The 25863-nt window shown below is 37.3% G+C and overlaps 1 protein-coding gene across 3 annotated transcripts in view; it reads left to right on the top strand.

The window, feature by feature from the left end:
* Ubr2 (ubiquitin protein ligase E3 component n-recognin 2) overlaps positions 1 to 20451 on the top strand; it is a 129147-nt gene extending 108696 nt beyond the window's left edge. For all 3 annotated transcript variants that reach the window (XM_047557688.1, XM_047557689.1, XM_047557690.1), the window contains 13 exons: positions 1606 to 1754; positions 2146 to 2201; positions 4833 to 4929; positions 5169 to 5236; positions 7241 to 7376; positions 7976 to 8066; positions 9295 to 9425; positions 10935 to 11043; positions 14051 to 14107; positions 15717 to 15794; positions 16727 to 16897; positions 18851 to 18952; positions 20199 to 20451. In XM_047557688.1, the coding sequence (XP_047413644.1) occupies positions 1606 to 1754; positions 2146 to 2201; positions 4833 to 4929; positions 5169 to 5236; positions 7241 to 7376; positions 7976 to 8066; positions 9295 to 9425; positions 10935 to 11043; positions 14051 to 14107; positions 15717 to 15794; positions 16727 to 16897; positions 18851 to 18952; positions 20199 to 20340 (1387 nt within the window). In that variant the 3' untranslated portion in view covers positions 20341 to 20451. The remainder of the gene's footprint in view (positions 1 to 1605; positions 1755 to 2145; positions 2202 to 4832; positions 4930 to 5168; positions 5237 to 7240; positions 7377 to 7975; positions 8067 to 9294; positions 9426 to 10934; positions 11044 to 14050; positions 14108 to 15716; positions 15795 to 16726; positions 16898 to 18850; positions 18953 to 20198) is intronic.
* Positions 20452 to 25863: the final 5412 nt, after the last annotated feature.

The following is a 25863-nucleotide window of genomic DNA, read 5'->3' as shown; positions in this document are numbered from 1 at the left end:
AAAAAGATTTTTAAAAAATCTAGGTTAGAAGTAATTTTTCATCTAGATTTTGAAGGAATTGTTTTCCTAACTTCTAGGATCCATTAAAAAGTTAATGCCATTTTGATTCCTATTACCAACTTTATTACTTATGGAAACAATTGGGATCTTCTATCCCCAGTGTTCTGAAATTTCTCTGATATGTCTTGTTATATGAATCTTTTTTCATTCATTTGGCTGTTTTCAGTAAGCCTTATGAACCTGCAGATTTCTGTCCTTCTTTTCTAAGAGGTTTTTTAAATGATTGTTTTGTGCTTTCTTAGATAAGTTTCTCCTCTTTCATTTTCTGTTCTTTGAATAGTATTACTAATAGCTCACCGTTATCCTTATTGGACTAATCCTCTAATTTATTTTATGTATTTATTTGTGTGTTCGTTTTTGTGGTACCAGGGATTGAACCCAGGGCCACTGAACCACTGAACTACATCCCCAGCCCTTTTTATATTTTATTTAGAGACCGGGTCTTGCTGAGTTACTTAGAACCTTGCTAAGTTGCTGAGGCTGACTTTGAACTGGACCCTCTTGCCTCAGCCTCCCAAGCCACTGGAATTACAGGCATGCACCACCCTGCCCAGCTAATTTTCTTTTAACTTGTCTCTGTTTTCCCTGATTTCTTTTCTTTTCTTTTTTTTTTTTTATTTTTTTTTTTTCCTGCTTGTTTGTTTTGATTTATCTCTTTGATGTTTTATTTAAATGTTGGTTGGTCCTTGGCACTAAGAAGGTCATTGTATACCTGGTGGACAGGTGACTTGTGAGCCTCACAGCAAGGTGATCAAGCCACCACTAGTCTCACTTGTGTAGAACAACCTGCCCCTGAGAATTCTTCACTGGAAAAACCAGTCTTTGGCAGTGGATATGCATTGCTGATTTTGTCCAAATGAGGAAGAGAAAGGGTTAAGGGCCCCATAGTTCATTTTGTAGACTTTTGTCTATTGCCCTGATTGGAATCTTATACCTCCCACCTGCTAACCCAAAGAGCAGAATTCTCAGGCAGGGACAATGGGACAGTTTGCTATCTCTGATTATCCCTTTACATATAACTATCTCTAAATACATATTAAGTGGTTCATTTCCAATATAGGAAAGAACTGTTAAGAAACTGAACTGTTGGGGAATGGAAATAGGAAAGACAGTAGAATGAATTGGACATAACTTTCCTCTGTTCATATATGAATACACAACCAGTGAAACTCCACATCATGTACAACCACAAGAATGAGCAGTTATACTCCATGTATGTGTACTATGTCAAAATACATTCTACTGTCATGTATAACTAAAAAGAAAGAAACTGAACTGTTTTACTGGGCATGGTGGCACACACGTCACCTCAGCAACTTCGGACATTGAGGCAGGAGGATCAGAAGTTGAAGGCCAGCCTGGACAATTTAGCAAGACCTGTGTCAAAATAAAAAATTAAAAAGAGATGGCATGTAGCTCAGTGGCAAAGTACCTTTGGGTTCAAAATCCTTGTTACAAAAAAATAGAAAAGAAAGAGAAAAAGAAAACAATTATTTTTATTGATGTGTATGACATTTTAATTACTCCTGTATATATCCATTTCAGGAACCCTTATTCTGAGAGCATAAAAGAAATGCTAACAACATTTGGAACTGCTACTTATAAGGTGGGACTAAAGGTTCATCCCAATGAAGAGGATCCCCGAGTGCCCATAATGTGTTGGGGTAGTTGTGCATACACCATCCAGAGCATAGGTAAGAGACTGATAGTTGTTTCTCTTAAAGTCATAAGCATACATTCATAGGAATTCTATGTAGAGTTCTCGTTTTAAATGAGGTATTTAAATTGGACAACGATATAAAGAAATAATAGATTTAAGCAGGAAATGTAGTACACTGACACAATGCTGATTTGACAGTTTATAAATTAACCACAGCAACAGAGAATTGGTTTTGGTGGCAGTTGTAGTATCTTATCAGTTGAAGGAATATGGCTTTACTTTTCATCTGAAGTTAATTCTTGTGACATGACTTAAAGATTCCAAAATCTGACAGTATTGTGCTTTCTATAGAAAGGATTGGTTTTTCACTTCTTAAAAGATCATAATAAAATATGCATAGCAAAATTATCATTTTTAATCTGCAGAAAGAATTCTGAGTGATGAAGATAAACCATTGTTCGGTCCTTTGCCATGTAGACTGGTAAGTTCTCAGTTTATTCAATTCATAAAAGGATGAAGTGGAAAGTAGATGGTTCTGCTTCTTTTAAAACACAAACCTGAAAGTTTTTTAACCATTTCAGGGTAAAATCCTTATTTTTTGGTAAGGGTATCAAAAAAAGTAATGTTCACACGTGTGTGTGTGTGTGTGTTGTTGGGTATCAAACTCAGGGCCTCCAGCATGCCAGGCAAGTATTCTACCACTTAGCCACATCCCCAGCCCATTATTTAACTTTCCTTGATTTTTCTGTAAATAAAAATGAATTTCTAAAAGTAACTGTAACTCTCTTTTCATCTGGACCTGTTGCTTAATTAAGCACTTGAAAAGATAAAGTGAATTAAAAACCAGAGTGCTTATTCTCGAGGCTTTTAATGCTGTAATTGGAAATAACAGAACATACTCTACCGCATTTGGCCGTTTTTATAAGTAAATAAATAACATGTAAGTAAGTACAAATTCATGTTGAACTGAGTACAAATAAAACGAAGAAGGAGGTTTATAATCATGGCTTGCTAATATTTATTCTGTAGCTAGTGTCTGATAGTGTTGTACACTACTTGTTTAAGCTTATAATCATAAAAGTGGCTCTGAGAGCAAAATCATCCAGTTTTATTCATTTCAAATCATGTGGGAAGTTTTGAGAAGCACCCACACCCTATCATAGGTCACTTAAATGAGTCTCTGGAGATGTACCCCAAGAATGAACATTTTTTTGAAGTTTCCCAGGAGCCAATATTAAGGACCACTGATGTAAGGACCTCACGAAGAAACAAAAACCAGTTGTCAGTCATCATCCGTTTAGTTTGTTGACTTTGTTTTTCATTATAAACATCTAGAGTCTCAGAACCCTTTTTTAAGGTTTCAGGAATATAAATTTTGCATTAGAGGTTCTCTGTTGGTGTTGGGCATTAAAGCCCTCTCTTGAGTTTTTTTAAAATACAGAAAGCTGGGCCCCTTCAGACTTATTAATTAGAATGTCTAGGAATAGAGTATGAATTGTGTCTTTATAGTAAATCAGCAAAATGGGCAGTTCACATCAGTCTTTATGTAATACTTTTATTTGATTTACTTATTTCTGTGCAGTCTCAGGATCAAACCCAGTGCCTCATAGGTGCTAGGCAAGTGCTGTATCCCAGCCCCATATCAGTTTTTACTAGTGAGATATGATTGATATGATATGACTTATCACATCATTGTTGACTAAGGTATTTTTTTATATTAATGTGTAGGGTGTCTAGAGTGCCTTTAGCAGACTTCTGAGAACTCTTTAAAATGCTCTTCAAGCTTTATGTTCCCTAGAACACCTCTCAGAGCCATATACTACAAATTAAGTATCTCTTTTCGGAGACGACTACCACATTCAGTTGTCTCCTCCCACCTCTTCCTTTTCCCACCTGCAAGACTTTAAGCTTCTGTGAGCAGGAGTGAGTTTTCATTTCAGTGTTTATTAACCAAACAGTACAGAAAATTTGGAAAATAGAGGATAAGTAAGAAGAAAAAGAGCATCAACTTAAACACCTGTCCATATTTTTTCATTAACATATTTATACTTGATTATTATTTTCCTGTAGTTTTGTTCCTGTTGTATTTTTCACTTTCAATGAAGCGTTTTCTCATTCTTGCTACTTAGTCTTAAAAAAAGTTTTTTTATGACTGTCTACACCCTGGTTCCATCTTGTACAGTTTCCCCAATATTTGAAGTATTTCCTATACTTCAGGATACTTGGAGTATCTTTTTACTTGGAGTATCTTTTTAGAATAAACATGAAGAAATATTGCATCAGCTTTTTGGGAGTGTTCGTTGCTGGCTGGCTATTGACACATGTACCACGTATTCTTTTCCAGAGAGAACTAGAAACATGGTGGCATGGAGATGACTCCTTTTTTGATACCAGGGATTAAACCCTGGAGTCCTTAACTCCTGAGCAATATCTCCAACCCTTTTTATATTTTATTTTGAGACAGAGTCTCACTAAGTTGCCAAGGACCTCAGCTTCCCCAGCTGCTGTGATTACAAAGTGCACCACCACACCCAGCAAGGAGATGACTTTTGTTTATTGAGGATATAATTAGATATTTTCCATACTGTTCATATTGTTCATTCTGTTAAAGACATGTCGTTAAAGATGTCATGAACTAGTTGTGGTGACATACACCTGTAATCCCACCTGCTCAGGAGACTGAGGCAGGAGGATCAAAAGTTGGAGGCCAGCCTCAACAACTTAGCCAGAACCCATCTCAAAATAGAATAGAAAGGGCTGGGTGTCACATGCCTATCATCCCAACTTTACAGGAAGCTGAGGGAGGAGGATCACAAGTTGGAAACCAGCTTGAGCAACTTAGCAAAACCCTGTCTCACATTTTTTTTAGAAAAGGGCTAGGGATTTAGCTCAGTGGTAGAGTAATTGCTTAGCATGTGTGAGGCCCTGGGTTCAGTCCCCAGTACGACAAAGAATAAAATACAGAAATAAATTAAGATGTCATAATTTCATTTCTATACTATATATAGAAATGTCATTGTATATGCAGCTGGGCTTTGAATTAGCATTTCTAAAAGAGAGAACAAATCACTTGTTGACTTCTTTGATAATTGTGTCAATTTCTTTATTTCAGGATGACTGTCTCAGGTCACTAACAAGATTTGCAGCAGCACATTGGACAGTGGCATCACTTGCAGTGGTACAGGGACACTTTTGTAAACTTTTTGCATGTAAGTATTAATGTATTTGATATATGCTATGGAAATGTCCCATCTGAAATTTTGTTTTCAGCTGTATAACTTCTCAGTTACTAATGAAATAATTGGTGGTACCATTTTTCTTAAATATAAGCTCTAGCTTATAAATTCATATATAACTTGCAAAAAGATGAATTTAAACTATATTTTATGCCTTTTAACGAATGTTGGCATATGAAATGTGCTGATGTATTTTTCTTTAAATCTTGTAGCATTGGTGCCTAATGATAGCTATGAAGACCTTCCATGCATATTAGATATCGACATGTTTCATTTATTGGTGGGTATTTTACAGTTTGTTTGATGTCCTCTTTATTGTTAATTTTACCTTAGGTCCAAACCTGAGTAGTATAGAGGCATAGAGAAGGTATTATCTACCATATGCTATTATTCTTACACTTCTCTATATAATTTTTTTATGAGGAGCCTTGGAAAGAAAATATTCAGGAATCTACTCAACAGACTTGACCTAGGTATCTAGATATCCTCCTTCTTTTATTTTGCTTTGTGGCTAAGGTCAGTAATTTAGCCTCTCTGGGCTTTTTACATATAATAAAGAGGTAAAAATAACAGCAGCAGCCTGTGGGCTTAGGCCGCTGCTGGTTCATGTAGTGTTTTTGAGCATTTTAGAAAATCTGAGCAGATAAAATCCTGTGGCTTCACTACTTATTGACAGACAGCCCCTTTTTATGATTCAGGGAGAGGGATGTCTACTGAGCAAGTGCAGTGTGGTTCTAGGACACACAACTGGCCAAGCAATAGGTGGCCAGATTGCAGCTCCACCTCAGCTGGGTCTCCTTGCACAGGCTACAGAGTGCACTGTCACATACGGCAGCCCAAGTGTTGTCCCCTTAATCTCTAGACTCATCATCGTTTTAGAACTTCATGGTTTAATCTATATAAAGAGTTTTAAGGAATGTATACCTAAAATATTAGCTATTGTTATTTCTTCCATTGCTACTGCAAAACCATCACTGTTGGCAGCACCATACCAGCCGCAGGGAGCTAACATTGTGTACCTGCCTGCTTTCACATACATCAAATTTGTCCTTATATCCCTACTAGTGATGTATTCTAAATTTCTATATCTTATCTCAAGTTTACCAGTAGAAAAACAGATGCTCAGAGATGTTAACTTGTCTAAAAGCTCCTAAGAAAAATGTTGAGGGGCGGGCAGGTAAGGGAAGAATGAAGGAACTTTGAATTGTGTAGAGGGAAATGAGGGGAGAGAGGGGGCAGAGGGAAGGAAAGATGGTGGAATGAGACAAACATCATTACCCCATGTACAGGTATGGTGTGACTCTACATTGTGTACAACCAGAGAAATGAAATGTTGTACTCCATTTGTGTACAATGAATCAAAATGCTTTCTGCTGTCATGTATACCTAAATAGAACAAACAGTAAAAACATCTTAATAATATCCCATGTTGAAATGATACTATTTTGAATATATGGGTTTCAATAAAAATATTAAAATTTTTTTAAAAGAAAGAAAAATACCTATTATTTATATCTAGATCTTTTTTTGTGGGGGGCCAAAGCCCATACTTTTTCCATAGTTCACTCCCTGGAAAAATTTCAAATGTTTTATTTTCATTAATAATAAGCTTTTTGTACTGGGCATGGTGGCACACACCTGTAATCCCAGCATTTCGGGAGACTGAGGCAGGAGGATCAAAGCCAGCCTCAGCAACTTAGCAAGGCCCTAAGCAACTTAGTGAGACCCTGTCTCTAAATAAAATATGAAAAAGGACTGGGGATGTGGCTCAGTGGTTGAATGCCCCTGAGTTCAATACCTGGTACAAAAAAAAAAAAAAAAAAATCAGTCAATCAATAAGCAACTTTGCATAGGGAACCCAATGGATAAATGAAATAATTTCCATCAAGGCTCCTATGAGTCATTTCATTTAGCTGATCCTATTTAATTTTCTGATGTGTGTACCATTTCAGAACAGATTTCACTGAGCACAGTGGCACACACCTGTAATCCCAGTGGCTTGGGAGGCTGAGGCAGAAGGATTGCAAATTTGAAGCCAACCTCAGCAATTTAGTGATACCCTAAGTAATTTAGCGAGACCCTGTCTTAAATTTTTTAAAAAGGGGCTGGGATGTAACTCAGTGGTAAAAATGCCTCTAGGTTCAATTCCCAATAACCCCTGCTCCCGCCCCCCCCCCCCAAAAAAAATAGATTTCTTAAAGGGCCTAAACTAGAAGAGATCATGGTAAGAAAATGGTTTAGCTGTGAGGAAAGGCACTAACTGATGTTTTTTGTTGGTGTGTAGGTGGGCTTGGTACTTGCTTTCCCTGCCTTGCAGTGTCAGGATTTTTCAGGGGTCAGCCTCAGCACTGGAGACCTCCACATTTTTCATCTGGTTACTATGGCACACATCATACAGATCTTACTTACCTCATGTACAGGTAACTCTTCCTTTTTGTCAGCTTCCCAAGTTTTCTCTGTTTAAAAACTGTTAGAGGAGGTCTGGGGTTGTGGCTCAGTGGTAGAGCACTTGCCTAGCATGTATGAGGCTCTGAGCACCACATAAAAATAAATAAATAAAATAAAGGTATTGCGTCCATATATAACTTTAAAAAAAATTTTTTTAAGTATTAGAGGAAAATATATTTGGGTAAGAATTTATAAATTAAAATTAGACTTTGTTTTTTCTGTTTATTCATATGTAAAAAGTTTTGAAAATTTTCTTTCTCCTTTTAAAATTCCCTAGCAATGTAAATGTTTTCACTTTTGTTTGATTTCATAAGTTTACTAATATATGAGTAGCAAAATAGTGAAGCCCCTTAGAATTTTGTCTAGAATGCTCATATTTTTAACTTGCATGTTTTGTTAATGCCCCTGTGAGATGACTGTTCATGTATTACATTGAAATTTGCTGGTTTTCATACCTTTGAAGGTGATACATTTAGCTGATTTTACCCTTACCATGTCAACTGACTTTTTGATCTAGTGGAGATCAGGAGTGTGCTCACACTTTGAACAATTAAAATTCTTTATCTTTCAGAAGACAATGGCATGGATCAAGAAAATCCCACTGGTGAAGAAGAATTAGCAGTTCTTGCTTTGTATAAAACCCTTCACCAGCATACAGGAAGGTGAGATTATAATCTTATGTGATTGACATTTCTCTAAATATTAATAGTCAGCATGAGAAAGGAATTCATTTGTTAATTAGGGGAAATTACATCTGTTGACATATTTAACAAAAGATGATACAGTCCGTTACAGGGCCATATACCTATAAACCCAGTGACTCAGGAGCCTTAGGCAGGAGGACTACAAATTCAAGGCCAGCCTCAGCAGTGTAGTAAAATCTTGTCTCAAGATAAAAAAGGATGGGGGTGTATAGCTTAGTGATAGAGGGCTCCTGATTTCGTCAGCATAACCACACACACAAAAAAAGAAGAAAGCCAGGAGTAACCTGTAATACTATTGATATACTTGGCATAATTGGAAATTCATTAGAAAAGGATAATAATATGTAGTGCTTCCCACATTTATTTGTCTGTGGAGCCCTTCATTTGCTCAGAGGATCTGACACAATCTTTTAAATACATGTACTTTGGAAAGGTGCTTTTTCAAAAACATGGAAATTTAAATGCAAATTAAATTGGCATGGTGTATTTTTTAAGGTAATATTCAGCAATGGCAGGAATAATGTGAAATTATTAGGACATTACATGATGTTGGAGTTACTGTGATTTGGTACAACAGTTTCACTTAGCTTTTAACTATGTATGTCAAGAACCTATAAAATGTTTCTTTTTTGACTATAGTGTCTCATTTCTGAGAATCTACAATAACAAAATAATCCAACATAGAAAAACCTATAAGTATATAAAGATGTGCATTCTAATATCATTTACATTTGCCAGGAATTGAAAAATAATCTAAGTGTTTGCATATGAAAGAATAGTTTGGTATAGGTTATGGTTAACATGTTTCAAAATATTATCAGTGTATTAAAATTATGGCATGTAATGTTCTGGAAAGGATGTTAATCTAAAATTTCATGTTATATTTACAATGGTATAAGACAAATTAGTATGAAAATAGTTTGCCAAATATAATACCTACTGGTATAAGATGTGGAATAGTTGATGGTTTTTCAGTTTCCAAACTTTTTCTTTATGTGGCTATATTACTTCTGTAAATTTTCATAGCAATGTTGGAAGCTACATAACTAGTTGCCATCCTGTTATAGTCAAGGTTACCACCAACCTGTTAAGCTACTCTTAAGCATATGTGTTCTATTTTCACACGGTGCTTTAACTAGAATGATCTTTTCTTACTAGATTTTCTAATATTCATTTTCTGTTGCAGTGCCTTGAAAGAAATACCCTCTGGCTGGCATCTGTGGAAGAGCATCAGAGCTGGAATCATGCCTTTCCTGAAGTGCTCTGCATTGTTTTTTCATTACCTAAATGGAGTTCCATCCCCACCCGACATTCAAGGTAATGTCCTGTTTCTTTTCAAATGTAGGAAGTGTAGAATAAAGCTGACTTGTAAATATGAAAATTGAATAAAAGTTTAACCATAGCTGATTAACTGAAACTACATGTTTATAGAATAAAAGCATATTTGTGTTTTGTCTGCTTTTTATTTGAATCTCAGTAAATGTACTTTTAAACTTCTGTGTAAATGTTTTTTGCATCTGTAGAGCACTCCCATAAAGATCATAGTTTTGCTTTTTTTTTTTTTTGCTTTTTTTTTTTTTTTTTTTTTTTGGTGCTAGGGATTGAACCCAGGGCCCTGTGCTTGCAAGGCAAGCACTCTACCAAGTGAGCTATCTCCCCAGCCCCCATAGTTTTGCTTTTAAGTGTTGAAAATTGTTTGTGTGACTCAAAACTGTTACTTAGATTTTAGAAAGTGAAAAAAAAAATTGTGACTTTTAATTTGAAATGTATGGCATTAAATTCAGAGTACCATAAATGCATATAAATCCCACTTTAAGATGGGAGTTGAGTTGTACTTTCACAGTTGTTTTCCGTGTTCTCTTTTAATTTATTTCATGAAAGTAGTATAAGGGTTCATGTAACTCTTTATGGTCTGACAGTGCCTGGTACTGGTCATAGGACACCTGCATGTAACTGTCTAAAAGTTTTTTGATTGGCATCTCCATTCTTTTAGTTGCCTAGGCACCATTTAGAATAGTCCAAAATATTTAGTGATTAGAGTTAGTCTTTAAAGTCATCTCTCATGATAAAATCACTTTATTTTAAAATTTTTTTCTAATTTTTTAATTCTTTTTAGATGTACACAATGGTAAAATGTATTTTGACATATTATACATACATGGAGTATAACTTATTCTAATTAGGATTCCATTCTTGTGGTTGAACATGATGTGGAGTTACATTGGTCATATTCATCTATAAGCATGGGAAAGTTATGTCCTATTTATTTTTCTGTCTTTCCTTTCCTATTCCCACTCCTTTCCCTTCATTCCCTTTGTCTAGTCCAGTGAACTTCTCTTCTTCCCTACCCACCCCATACGTTTGTTAGCATCTATATAATATCATTTTACATTTCTCTACTGCTACAAACTTTTCCAGAATACCTGTACATTATTTTTTTCATTTAATGTTTACAATAACACTCTGAAGTAGACTGTGCAGGTGCACTGTTTTCCAAATGTTTTGTAAAGCTGCTGCCCCGGGAAATTGTGACCAGTATTTTGTAGGAGTCACCTGATTCCACTGTTTGTTGCATCATTTTCCATGGATCTCATCCATATGCCATTCTGTTAACTTCCTACCAGTTCTATTCCTAACAAATATGAATGCTCAGATTTTACTTAAAAAGTTTCTTATTTAAAACTGTGCTATTGCTGGACTGGGGATAGAACTCAGTTGGTAGAGTTCAATCCCCAGAACTGCAGGAAAAAAAACAAAAAAACTGCTTTTGCTTATTCCCATGCAGGATGTTGTTTTATGCGTTACTCCTTTCTTCTCTATTTGCAGTTTCTGGAGCAAGCCATTTTGAACATTTATGTAACTACCTTTCTCTACCAACCAACCTCATTTGCCTTTTTCAAGAAAATAGTGAGATAATGAATTCACTGATTGAAAGGTAATGATTATACATATTTTCTTCATTATATTGAATAGTTTCATGAAACTAATTTTTACATACATGGCAAAATTTTCAAATAGTGAGTCAGTAAAATTCAACACATAGGGGCTCAGTTTGTGGCTCAGTGGTAGAGTACTTGCCTAGTATGTGTGAGGCACTGTGTGAGGCACTGGGTTCGACTCTCAGCAAGTACCGCATATAAATAAATGAATAAAATAAAGGTCCATCAACATCTTAAAAAAATTTTTTAAAAATTTAACACATAAAAAATCATACTATAGAATTAGTACTTTTTTATTTTTTTAATTTTTTTAATTTTTATTTTTTCATGAATGGGATTGTGGGAGCAAAATTCTTTTTTTTTTTTTTTTTTAATATATATATATTTTTAGTTGTAGGTGGACACAATACCTTTTTTTTATTTTTATGTGGTACTAAGAACTGAACCCAGGGCCTCACATGCCCTAGGTGAGCATGCTACCACTGAGCCACAAACCCAGCCCAAGAATTAGTTCTTTTTAACCAAGGATTTGAATTTTAGGTAAGGTTTTTGCCAGGCTAATGAATAAACATAAGCAGATTCCCTTGCATGGAAAGGGAATCATGGTAGGAATGCTTTTTTTTTTTTTTTTTTCCCCTTCCCTGAACTGAGGATTGAACCCAGGAGTACTTTGCCTCTGGGGTCCTTTTTTTATTTTGAGACAGGGTCTCATTGAGTTGCTGAGACTTCCCTTAGACTTTTGATCCTCCTGCCTCAGCCTCTCAGGCACTGGGATCACAAATGTGCACAAACCAGCTTGAAATGCTTATTTCATTATGTCAATTTACTTGTTAAGGGTCTATTCCATAGATTTTTAAAACTGAAAGAAACATTAAGGATTATCTTCTAGTCCTATATTCTCACTTCATATTTGAGAACATTGAAGTCTAGAGGAATTGACCTATCAGTCCTGTGAAGTTAGTGACTGAGTTAAGATACATGGCTATTTCTACCCACAAAATGTGTAAATCATAAATCTGATAAGAATGAATAGCCAGAACTCCTATAATTGAACAGTTTTTAAAAAGAATAATCCATTTTTTTAAATGGGCAAAGAACTTAATTAGGCATTTTTCCAAATCAGATCTACAAGTGGTCAGTAAGCATATGAAAAGATACTCAGTGTCATTTGAAAATGCAAATCAAAAGCACAATAAGAGGGCTGGGGATATAGCTCAGTTGGTAGAGTGCTTGCCTTGCATGCACAAGGCCCTGGTTCAATCCCCAGCACTGCAAAAAAAAAAAAAGAACACAACAAGAGCCCAGTATTAGCGCATGCCTGTAATCCCAGCAGTTTAGGAGGCTGAGGCAGGAGGATGGCGAGTTCAGAGCTAGCCTCAGCAACAAGGCACTAAGCAACTCAGTGAAACCCTGTCTCTAAATAAAATACAAAAAAGGGCTGGGGATGTGGCTCAGTGATTGAGTGCCCCTGAGTTCAATCCCTGGTACCAAAAAAAAGAGCACGATAAAATGCTACTTTATATAAAGCCCATTAGAATAGTGCTTTTTATTTTATTTTATTTTATTTTATTTTATTTTATTTTATTTTATTTTATTTTTTATGAAGAGAAAATAAGTGTTGGCAAGGATGTGGAAAAATTGGGATCCTTGTGCATTACTGGTGGGAACAGAAAATGATAGGACCACTATGGAAAGCGATACGAAAATTCTTTAGAAAGTTAAACAAGATTGCCTACCATCCAGCAATTTCACTCATAGGCATTTATTGCAGAAGAGTTGAAATCAGGCACTCAAATAAGTACTTTCATATCCATGTTCATAACAGCATTATTCATCATAGCCAAAAAGTAAAAACAACCCAGATGTTCATCAACAGATGAATAGATAAACAAAATGTGGTGGACACGTATACACAGTGGAATGTTATGGTTGAACCTAGAGGACATTATGCTAAGTGAACTAAGCCAGTCACAAAAGGACAAATCCAGTATGATTCCATTTTAAAGGTACTTAGAATAGTCAAATTCATGTCAGTAAAATGAGGGTTTCTAAGAGCTTAAGGGAGAGAGGAGTTAGTGTTTAATGGGTAGAGTTTGATTTGGGAAAGATGAAAAAGTTTTTGAGGTAGTGTTGGTGGTTGCACAATGGTGTAAATGTACTTAATGCCTCAGAACTGGTACATTTTAAAATGGTTATTGGAAGTTCAAGGCCAGGCTTAGCAAATTAGCAAGTTTCTATCTCAAAAAAAAAAAAAAGAAGAAGAAGAAGAAGGTCTGGGGGATGAAGCTGTGTATGTATATGTCTATAAATCTTATTTTTAATCTTATATATGTTTTATTATAATATAAAATGTTTAATGTAGGGCTGGGGTTGTGGCTCAGTGGTAGAGCGCTTGCCTGGCATGTGTGAGGCACTGGGTTTGATTCTCAGCACCACATATAAATAAATGAATAAAATAAAAGGTCTACCAACAATTAAAAAAAATGTTTAATGTAGGTCTTCTAGATTCAGATAATATGATTTTGTTATTAATTTAAACTGGTTTTTCCAGAGTGTTCAAATTAGTAAAAAAGTACATAGTGCAAGGGGCTGGAAATGTAGGTCAGTGGTAAAGTACTTGCCTAGCATGGGCAAGCCATGGGTTTGGTCCCCAGCACCACCAAACAAAAACAAAAAAGTATATAGTGCAAATTTCAATATATTAAGCATTCTTGCTTTTAGAAAATATTCTTCTAATCTTAAAACATTGCAGGCAAAATGTGGTATTTCCCTAGGCTTCTTTTTTTATTGCAGTTTTTTTATTGGTTCTTTTTAATTATATGTGACAGTCGAATCCATTATAATTATACAAGCATGGAATATATCTTATTCTAAACTTCTTTCGATGAAATAAATATATTAAGTAAAGATAATTTTCCTTTTATTGGTTATAGAAAGGGAAAAATTCTAGTTCTAAACCTTTAAAAATTTTTCTCATTTTGTTTTTTCCTGTTTACATTAAAGTTGGTGTCATAACAGTGAAGTTAAAAGATATCTAGAAGGTGAAAGAGATGCAATAAGGTAAGTTAAAGATGACCAAAGACTTGACTAAGGGTGGGTGGTAGGGAGGACACACAGGATATAAGTGTTATATTCTTTCAAAACTGACTTCCCATGACTTTAGTGATTCTAAGAAGTAGGGTATCTTACCTTCATACTTTCTTCTGAATCTAATTATGAGAGTTTATAAATGTGGAAATAAGAACAAATGTACTTATTATTCTAGGTAGAGAAAGAAGATAGCAAAATTACTATATTTTGGAATATTTACTTTAAAAATGTAGGTCCTCTTCTAGGTTCTTCTTAGCTTTCTTTTGTGTTATCTTTCATTATGGAAAATTTTAAACTATCTGAAAGCATAAAGAATGATACACTGAAGAAAAAAAAGACTTGGGAAATTTTAACTTCAAGATAAACATTTACCTATCAAAAATTAAAAAGGAAATAAAAAGAATAGTATAATGAGACTCCACATGCTTGCCATCCACCTTCAATAACTCTCAAATCATGGCCATTTTTATTTTTAATTTATTCCTTTTTGTATTAGTTCTGTTATGATTTTGTATTAAAGTATGCTTCTGCATTTATGCCAGGTGTTTCATCTGTTAATATTTTCTTTGTTCTGCTTAATCCATCATCCATAAAAATAAAAAGTAAGGAGAAGAGTATTACTTGTATTCATTTGTTCCTACACATCCAAAAATGATTACCATATGGAAATTTGCAGTCAAACCATATGAAAATCCAGGTTTCATAAGTAAGAAATATGGTTCAACCTTGCAGTCAGGAAACTCTTAATATATAGAACAGTAGTTCTTAACTTGAGATATACACATCAGAATAACCTTGGAACGTTTTTAAAAATATGGAAACGACTACCTGTCAAATCTAATTTCCCTCAAGTTGGAGTTCTATCCTATATATTTCTCTAGAACTCCACCAGATGATTCTGGTATGATTAAGAACTACTGTCTAAAGTAATTCTTTTCAGTTGAAGTTCGCTCCTTGTCTTTGCAGTAGGTAAAATAGTGAACAGCTACACTATGTCCCCGTGCTGGGCAGACATGTATGTGTGCACATGGAAGTTCCTCATACTGGGAGTGGGCCCTCAAATACCCGTTGGATTTGGATCTGAATTTTTTCAGAGTAAACTTGAGACGCAGAATCAACATGGCCTGGTATCTCTAATTTAAAGAAAATGTGTCTGCTCTTCTATTGCCTCCTGTGTTCCACTCATTCCACCTTAAGATCACCCCTAATAAGCAAACCCCTCCTGCCTTTTATATCCTAAGATTGGTGATTGGGCTGTCCATTACTGTGTTGTTTAAGTAGAAACTGAAAATTAATATCTTATCTGCCCCTCTCCTCCTTTCTACAGCTACCTTTTTGCTTAAGTGGTGCAGATACTAAGTACCATTGCTGCTGTCCTGACCATTTATTCTGAACTCTTCAAGTAAAAAATATGAACCCTAAGACACTGTGTCATGAATACGTCTTTGGTTTCTTACTCTGCCCTATAGCACTATGGTAACATGTGATCACTCAGATTCAGTCTTGACTAAGCTAAGAGTTACACTGTCATTACAATGTGACCTCATATTAACTGATTTTTAAAATTTGTTTGTTTTAGCTATCCAAGAGAATCTAACAAATTAATAGACCTTCCAGAGGATTACAGCAGTCTCATTAATCAAGCATCCAATTTCTCGTAAGTTTTCTTACTAGAACATAGAGCATTCCCTACCTGGAAATATTTACCTTTCTACAAAGAATTTGAAAGATTTTGTTGTTCTTTGTTTTGTTTGGGTAAGAAAATCCTAACATCAGCAATACTTTATGTCATCTAATTTATAAAAGCATCATTTGCCACCATGTTTCAGAATAAGATATGGGAAAAGGGATGGTAGGGGGCAAATTTGATTCACAAAAGATTACCTAAATAATAATTAGACTTTAAAGTAATAAGAGCCCTCATAATTCTTAATATATTATGAAATATTGACATATAAGCAACTTGAAAAGTACAATAATGTAAGAAATTAAGCATTACCTAGACAGCTGAAATTCCTGGGTATATTTTCTCCATTGCCTCTTCCTCTTTCCCCTGTAGATAGAGCTAGGCATTGTTCTAAACTGCATGTTAAACATTTCTGTGCTTCTTAGATGTTAACCGTAGGTGTATATTCTTAAGCAGCATACATTATTGTTTTGGATGTCTTAAGCTTTATTGAAATGCCATGGTACTCTACATACTCCACATCATTTATCACTGGGCATTGTTTCTAAGATTTATCCATGTAGCATAGAACTTGAAATCATTGCTTTTCTCTGTTCTGTAGTATTTCATTACTTGATAATAGCACAATAACATGATTTTCTCCTGTTGGTGATTTTATTTATCCTTTCTCCAATTGTTGGATTTTTTTGAGTATTTCTTGTACACGATGTGTGTGTGTGTGTGTGTGTGTGTGTGTGATGTTCCCCATTCCCTAGTCTAGGGGTAATTTGACCTGGATCACAGGATGCATCTTTGGCACTTGATATTATAAAACATTTTTCCAGGGTGGGCTTTTTTCACTGTTCTCTTTCACCAATCTTTTTTAAAACAATGACACTTTTTTTTTTTTTTATCCTGTGGAGGTGCCCCAAATCAGGTGGTGATAAGAGCAGAGCCCCAACTCTGTGCCTTGTGTGTGGAACTCTGCTGTGCTCCCAGAGCTACTGCTGCCAGACTGAGCTGGAAGGGGAGGACGTAGGAGCCTGCACGGCTCACACCTACTCCTGCGGCTCTGGGGCAGGCATCTTCCTGAGGTAAGGACCTGCAGGGGGCTTGTTTAGCTTTGGATCTGCCTCTGTATGTGCTTTGTGAGGTATTTCACAAGAAATTATGACATTGCAGGACTGGAGATATGACTGGGTGGTAGAGTGATTAATTACCAGTCATGAGTAAACAACAAAAACAAAAATTAGGACTTTGCAGAGAATTTTGAGACCATTGTTGTTTGTTTGAGGAACATAAGGATCTGACTCTCATGTCTCCTATTCCTGCCACCTCTGTTTTGGTTCTTCTCTTGCCATTCCCACTCCCACCACCACTCCTGTTAAGGGTTTTGTTCTGCCTTCTTCCTGCTTCCCTCTGATGTGAAACTTGCAACTATTTTTCTGCCCAAATTCAGTCAGAACTATTCCTTTTGTTAGGTGCCCACAGCTTTTGGATTTTACCTCTGCTCATGCATCATAAATTGGCACATGTGGTTCTGTTCATTCAACAGCATACAGAAAATACTTAATGACTACTGTGTAGTGGGCACTGAAAATATAGCAGTCAGCAAAACCACTACCCTGGTTTAGTTCCGTGCTAGCATGTGCTTAGCATATACAAGGCCGTGGATTTGACCCTGAGCACACCCCCCCCCCAAATTTTTTTCCCTCCCAGATCTCATTTTCTAATGAGAGAGAAGATAAAGAATTCAGATAGTGATATATCTTAGGAAGAAAAAATAAAGCAGAGAGTAGCATATGAAATGCCTGCTAGGGAGTTGAAGTTTAGCTAACAGACCAAGGACAGCTCCCTGACTGTGACTTTTGAGTAAAGACATAAAGAAAAGGGGAGAAATCTAGGCAGGGAGTAGCTAGTCCACGGTGCTAAGTGGAACATGCCTGCCATGTTCAAGACAAGGAAACTGGTATCACTGGAGAGTTGGGTACAAGAGTAGAATCACAGCTTGATGTGTCCCAGTGACATGTCTGAAAGAGATGGAAGCCATTGCAGGGTTTGAAGCAGAGAAGAAACATGAGTCTTGGCTCCTCTGGGGATTAGGTTTTATCCACATCTTTTTTTTTTTTTTTTTTTTTTTTTTTTTTTTTGCAGTGCTGGAGATTGAATCCAGAGCCTTGTGCTTGTAACTGAGCTATATCCCCAGCCCTTATCCACATCTTAATCATCTTATTATCCTCTCAGGGCCCTGACAATTCAATTTCTTATACATTACAGGTTTCAATAAATGTTTGTTGAATTGAACTGAATTATTAACAAAAAAAGAAAAGCAAGAAAAACCCTAAGACAAATCTCTTCAAGGGATCAGGAGACCAATTTTTAAATAGCTACTGGGAGAAATGTGCAAGTAAAATTTTCCCTTGTGAAAGTAGTATTTCCAGTGTATTTCTAATTTCTTTTGGTCACATACAAAGTGTTGCTTTGTGTCAGCATTTGCACCCAGTTCTATAAATGAATAATTTCCTCATAATAGTGGCTAAAGTATCATTATCTATTTTAGGTTTAAAAGTTAACTAACTTCTCACATTTAACAATTTTTTAAATTCTGTTATTTGATCCCTCATTTCCTATCCCTCAGTATCATTATGTGAATTTGCAATTCAGTCATTATTGATTATAAAAAGTCTTTGTAGTCTTGTTAAAAACTCAGGCAGATAACTTTCCTGCATTCGTGTGTGAGTACATGACCAGTATAACTCCACATCATGTACTACCCACAAGAATGGGAAGTTATAGTCCATATATGTGTAATATGTCAAAACACACTCACTGTCATGTATGTGTAAAAAGAACAAATTAAAAAATATATTCAAAAAAACTCAGATGGGGTGATACTTTTAATTGTAGCTTTGCTATAGATGCTATTTCTTCTCTTCTAAAACTGGATTTATTTATTTTTTTTTATAAGACCTCATTTCATTTGGAACTGAATCCAGACCTTGGTTACTAACATATAAATGTATAACATATGAATGATTTCTCTACAGAGTACGGGAATGTCAGGTGCTATTTTTAGCTGGCAAAACCAAAGGCTGTTTTTATTCTCCTCCTTACCTGGATGACTATGGGGAAACTGACCAGGGACTCAGGTAAGGGGGGTTTGGTACACAAATCTGGGCCTCAGGGCCCTTCAGTGCACGGCGAACACCATGAGGTCAGCTTGCAGACCACAGGGTTGGATTCTGGCAGAGATGTCTGTGTCATCTGTGAACTCCTTTCTAAGGAGGGCATCCTGGCTGCCTAGTTTAGTGTTCTCTCAGCCTTGAGAATGCCATGAGAAACATCAGGATAGACAAAGGAAAAGAAGGGGACAGAGGGTAATTGGATTTCGTCTATCACTCCAAAGCACCATTTGAGTTACCACATAGCATCCACAGCATCAGAGCACTATAGGGATGGCCCATTCTGATTTGGGGAGCTGTGTGCAGGAAAGACCAAGGGTTCACCAGGTGATATAAGAACAGATTTTAATTGCTAAGACATGCTTGTCTTATTAGGTAAGAATCTGAGGAACAAAGATTGGAACATATAGAAGAAGATATTAGAGTATGTAAATGAGGCTTATCACTTCTACTCTGGTGACTTTTAGTACATCATTTAGCAGAATGCTAGCAGTTCACCAAACACTATCAAAGAACTCAATTATCTCTTCGGACAATAGGAGGTAAAGTTTTTAACCTAGATATGACCATTTAGGCTTGAGTATCCAGTTGAAAGCCTGGAGACCCAAGCAAGGTAATTTAGAAGAGTTGACCCAAGTGCTTAAGTGCAGGGTTAGCCCATATGCTCCTTGGTGACCGTTCCTCCCACTCCTCTGAAGAAGATGGGCTCCTAGGAGGAGGGTCCTTAATCAGTGCAAGGATTGGAACACTCTGAACAGGAAGGAGAGGAACCTGCCTTGGAGCCCTGGGTCAAGGTGGGAAGCCACCAAAGCCTGTACTTGTGGCAGGCATTAAATTAGACCTGGCAGGTATTCATATTTGGCTGCTATACTGAGATTGCGAATGAAAGAGCACTCTGAATGAAAGAGCATTTTTACCACTATAATTCTCCTTTCACCCTCTCCTCTGCCCCACCTTCCTTTTAACATGTTACCCACAAAATGGACAGTGAGTATATTAGCTTCTCAACCTAGACCTGTGCCCCCACCTTACCCCCCATCAACTGCTCTTGGCAAGCCTTCAGAGTAAATATGTTTGTTAACAGCCACAGTTGTATTCCGGACAGAAATTTGAGGATCGAAAATAACTTGTACCTTTCCTAAACCAGGAAGGATTGGGGTGTACTGGGTGAATAAATAGAATGCATCCTGAGTGACACGTGTCTTCCTTCTAGACGGGGAAATCCTTTACATTTGTGCAAAGAGCGATTTCAGAAGATTCAGAAACTCTGGCACCAACACAGTATCACAGAGGAGATCGGACATGCACAGGAAGCAAATCAGACACTGGTTGGCATTGACTGGCAACATTTATAATCACTTCATTGCCAAAAACATGAACTTGGAGTTTTGTAACCCAGTTGGCTTTTCAAGAGAGTAGGAAATAAGTTCAACTGAATTTTGAAATAAATTCTTTATTTAAGCCTTCCTGCCCAGTTTTATCTTTGTAGTTTCCAATTCCAGGGACTGATGAAAATCATCTTCCATCAGCAGATTTTCTTGCACTGTCTCTGCCCCTCAAATGCCCTGCCTTGGGTTTTAAGAGCCAATGAAGAGCTTCCCTTCCTGGACTGGAGCTCAGCCTCTGTGGGAGTCTGACCGCATCAGCTGTTGCCAGTGGCCTGAACCATTTCGCATATTGAATCTGCTGATGAACTCTGGGGCTGGTGCTTATTCAGCAGAGGCAGTCTGTGCCCATCCAGGTCGTGCTTCCTGGCTCCTCTAGGTGACTCAGGACTGGGATTGGGTTGGTTGGTGTTGCCCTCTGCTGACTGGACCCTACCTCTAAGAGCAACACAGTTGATTTCAAAGGCAGGATTCCCTCCTCACTGTGGACTGAGAGGGTTGAGGAATACCGATGCAGAAGGAGCACATAAGGAGGAGTGATTTCCTAGTATGCTGGCTGATTTTTCACGGCTATAGGAGGTTGAAGGTTTTGTTTGTTTTTTTCTGTTTTTAGCTTTGAGACAAATACTCACTAAAAGGGCTTTTTGAAAACTGAAAGAATCTAATTTTTCAGACAATAATTTTATCTGTTCTTTGTAAGGCAAAATGAAGAGAGTATATGCATCTAGTATCATATACTAGCAAAAAAGAGAGAGTTAGGCCAGTGTTTTGAGTTCCCCCACCCTGTCCAGCATTCTCTGTAATAGCTGAATTGCTGCTTACCCATTGGCTTACTTAGTACATTCCTGGGACAATTGTGTACCCAGACTTTTTATTCTTTTTAAGAATTATTGTTCTTACTAAGAGGTGCCTTCCTAGAATGATAGCTGCTTAGTAAAATAGCTTAGAACTTTTTTTTTTTTTTTTTTTTTTTTGGGTGTGGGGGGGTTTGTCCTGGGGATTGAGCCCAGGGGCACTTTACCACTGAGCCGCATCCCCAGCTCTTTTTATTTTTTATTTTAAGACAGTCTTGCTAAGTTTCTTAGGGCCTCACCAAATTGCTGAGGCTGGTCTTGAACTTGCAATCCTGTTGCCTCAGCCTCCTGAATTGTTGGAATTATAGGCATGCACCACTGCATCCAGCTAGAACTCTTACATACACAGTTACATTTGATACATGTGTGCTGAGAGCTTGGAAACTCACAGTGACATGGATTTAGTGGAGGAATAGATCTTGCCTCTCTAAGGTGGGGCTAAGGAGCAAATGAATGACAAGAGGCTCTTCAGTTTTATAACCAATGCAAGTGACCCTATTATTCAACTTTCTTTGAATTGCATCTGCAAGTTCCATTCCACTCAACTGTGCACCATCCACAATATTCCGTGGAGGAAGGACAGAAATCCAGACCTGAGGCTAAAGTAAGAAAATGCAGAAGCCACATCTCTCTCCAAGATTGTGCATGAAGGAACCTCCTCCTCTTGAAAGGTTGGCCTTAAAATAATCCTTTTGCTTGCAGTTGGCTCACACAGTAAGCAGAGATCCAGCAGGAAAAAAATCCAAATTAGAATCCATCTCTCTCCCCTTTTTTCTGGCCTTTCTTTGATTTATACAGTCTGATTGCTTGGGCTTCAAATGGCGTAATTTAGGTTTATTTTGGTCTTTGACACATATGGTTTCTTTTGCTTTTTAAGTTCAGCTTCCCCCCCCCACCCCATGTGTTTACCATGCTTGGACTTTAACTAAAGACCAGGTTTCTCCCTCTAAGTGGATTGTAGACATTTTCACCAAATCGTAACAGTGCTCCAGCTTTTCAGGCCTGACTTCATAGAAGCCTGGAATTAGCAGAGTGTGTATCTCTGGATTCTATTCTCTGAGAAAAATCAAAGAGTCAGGAAGAAGATGAATTTACATGAATTTGCAACATACACAACCTTTTATGTTCTGAAGTTAAGTTAGTTGTCTTCCTTACATAACAAAGCATCTTAGTTTTATGATTTGCTTTCGCATGTTTTATGTTCATTGTAGAAATGTTAATATAACATGCTTTCCATATCAGGGAAAATCATATCTGTTTAATAAATTGGGTATAACTTTAATATCTGTGAACAACTTGTAAAATTTGGGATGTATCATATGTAAAAAGTTTAAAGGTAACCAAATAAAATGCTTTAGGTGTTGACATTACTTTGGATTGGCCTACATCTTCTTTTTGGTTTTATTTCACACATTTAAATCACAACAGGCTGGGATTGTGGCTCAGTGGTGGAGTACTACCTGGCGTGTGTGAGGCACTGGGTTTGATCTCAGCACCACGTATAAATAAATGAATAAAGTAAAGGTCTATCAATATCTTAAAAAATATTTTAAATATAATTAATTAAAAATAAATGCCACAGAAGGGCTCCTTATGTCACCTTACTGTAGAAGTTGAACTTCTGTATTAGCTTGAAATTTAAGAGGCTTATATTATTAGTGTCAACTATGACCACTAGCCAAATCATTCTGACCTTCCCAAAGAAAGCTTAGTCATTATTTCAGCCGATTAAATTTTTATTTTTATTGTCAATGACAGTTCGCAACTTTTCTGGACCATTTCAGTCCTAACATCACTAGGAAACAAGGCACTTTGAGACCTATCCCAGGTTTAAAATCTTACTCATCCATACCTGGTGGTCTCCACGTTCTTATCCTTACACACTTGCCAGGCACTCCATGCTTTTGAGACATATAGGAAGGAGGTGATATTTTTAATCATAGGAGATTAGCTGTGAGGGGTTCTGCTGTGCTTTTCAGAATTTTCTTAAAAGGAAAGCATGCAACTAAAACCCTGGGTTTCCATTACACCTTCCCCACCTCCTGGTTGTTAATGCTACCCCCAGCTGACTCCATGCCCTTGTGTAGTCTTAAGTTCCAGGACTCTTTGAGCCCCTTCTGATACACTCATTGCTCTGTCCCTACTCTTGTTTTTTTAAGCAAAGTTTATTGAAGATATTTTACAAACACAATTAAGAAATAAAAAAATTTTTCTCATGCCCTTTTGTAGCCAACTTTTCTCTGTACCCAGACTCTGGCTCCCACTAATAATCTGTCCCTCTGTGCCTTTTGTCAAATGATATATAAATGGAATTATTGTGTGAGGCCTTTTGAGCCTGCTTCTCTCACTAAAGAGAAGAATGTATTTGAGTCTTCCATGTTCCTTCTGATTGCTGAGTACTATTTGGTTGTACAGATGTTTATACAGTTGCTGGGTGGTGAATATTTGGTGGTTCTGGTGATTATGTTGTGAGTACTACTACATTCATGAATGGGATTTTGTGTTGACCTGAATTCTCATTTCCCTTAAGAAAATAGCTAGGAATTGTCCCTTCTACCTTAATCCCCCACTTTGCAGTGTCCTTGAGCACAGCATTCTCTGATCTCTAACTTGGCTGTACATTCTCATCCTCTGTTTTGGAAGACAGGATAAAATGCCACCAGGAATTAAGGACTGATGTTTTTTCCCTTCTAGCCAAAACTGTGTCCACTGAGAACCGAGATGGGCATCCCGTCTTTCTTGGACTAACACAGTATTCCCCAGATGCTGCATGCTGTTCTCAGGGGCTGACTTCCTACCCAGGAGTGAGTGAGAGGCCCTGGTTGTCTTGGTCCATCATTGCCTCAGCTAAGCTGCACACCTGATGGCCTAGCTTGACAGATACCCAGACAAGAAGGGAGGGGAGCGTGCCAAACAAGAATGTAATCTTATTAACCCATATTGAGGTTACGTGGGGTTTTATTTGCTGACAGCTCAGCCCTGGGCTTGAAGCATGTTGGAAGAAGCTATGAGTTCTTGAGCTGGGGCTACAAATTCCAGGGTATCTGGCTTCCTAAATATTCAGTATAAGAAGCCATTGCTTACTACTTCTCTAAGGAGTGATTTAAAAATAAAAGTCCTGGGCCAGGGATATAGCTCAGTGGTAGAGCACTTCCCTTGCATGTATGAATCCCTGAATTCCATACCCTGTATGGCAAAAGAAGGAAAAAAAAGGGAAAAGTCCTAAAGCCCTGACCTCCAACTCCACCCGAGCCAGGCTGACAACTTTAAAAATTAGCTGAGTTCTTTGGGAGAAGTGAATTTACACTAGCTCTAGGAAAGACTGAAGTTATACACAAGAAAGAACCTGGTACCAGTCTTTCTAGGCACTGATAGGTGACCAAAAGGAATGGACCAAGTTTCTCTGGCAAATACCTGACTAACTGAAACCTGTTCAAGTTCAGTTATCCCTAAATCTGCTTTGAACCAACTGTTGAGATTTATCAAAAGGTCATTTGACCCTTGATGCTCCCAACAGTGTTTTAGATTCTCAGGTTGCTCATATCCTCCCCATCACCGGCCCTCTTGGAGGCTCAGAGTTCCCTGTTTGGGAAATTATATTATGACCAAAGTGGGGGTGGGGCAGGGTAAAAAAAAAAAAAATTGGATTTTTTTTCTTTACAGTATCGAGGATCAATACTGTAAAGGCCTGCCACATGCTAGGGTGGTACTGTACCACTAAGCTACACCACAAAATAAGGTATTGAATTTTTTCTTAAATTACTAAGCTGAAATGGTACCTAAGACATGTTGCTGACAGTGATTGATAACCATACTTCCCTTTAGGGTTGGTTTCCTATCTTTAATGGATGCTAGCTAGAGTTGGATATCCTGGCATACCTGCTGTTGAATGGGTTAAGACAGTCATTTAACAAAAAGCAAATTTTGTGACATAGTTTTTAATATGTTATACAGCTGTTGACAGCATAGATACACATATGGGCCTAGAACAGCAGTTTCATGATTATTCTCGGCACTCCTGAGAGATAGTTGGGAGCTGCAGAGCTCAAGGGCCCTCACGAGAGATGCCTGACTCAATGTTTTCAGAGTGGATCATTCCTTGGCCTCAAACTCAGAAGTCGATATAAGCCTGGAACCAATATTTGACAGGGTATCCAAACATCTTTGATCTGGTCTGGGTGGGAGAATTAGAACCCCAGAACATACCTCAGGCAGCACCAGAAGTCTTAGTCTCTATAATGAAGTTCTTAGAACAGTAAACCCAGACTCATTCCAAAGTAACCTATTACCAACACCATTGCTTGGTGAGAGCAGAAAGTAAGTAATAGGCTGTCCCTTCTGTCTTCTACCTCCTGGCTTTGGTCTCCAGCCAGGTAGGAATACACTTTCTTGAATGTTCATCCAAATAGCAGAATTATGCTGAGCCCTGCTATGATCAGGTCCCCAGGGGCCTGGGGTGCCAATAAAATCACGCCCTCCTTCCTCTGAAGCTTTCCAATTTCCTAAAGGAAGTGAAACCTTCTTATACAAGTGCTAGCTCAGGAACATTGGCTTCTCAAAGAATCTTTGATACAGAAACATTTCAAAAACAGTGCTTTGCAGGATGAGTTTCTGGGGGGGAGAAACTCCCAGAGGCTTC

Source organism: Sciurus carolinensis, chromosome 7 (assembly GCF_902686445.1).
Source record: "Sciurus carolinensis chromosome 7, mSciCar1.2, whole genome shotgun sequence".
Classification (NCBI taxonomy): Eukaryota; Metazoa; Chordata; class Mammalia; order Rodentia; family Sciuridae; genus Sciurus; species Sciurus carolinensis.
Note: the sequence above shows the minus strand (reverse complement) of the source record. Positions and strands in the feature narration are given on the sequence as shown.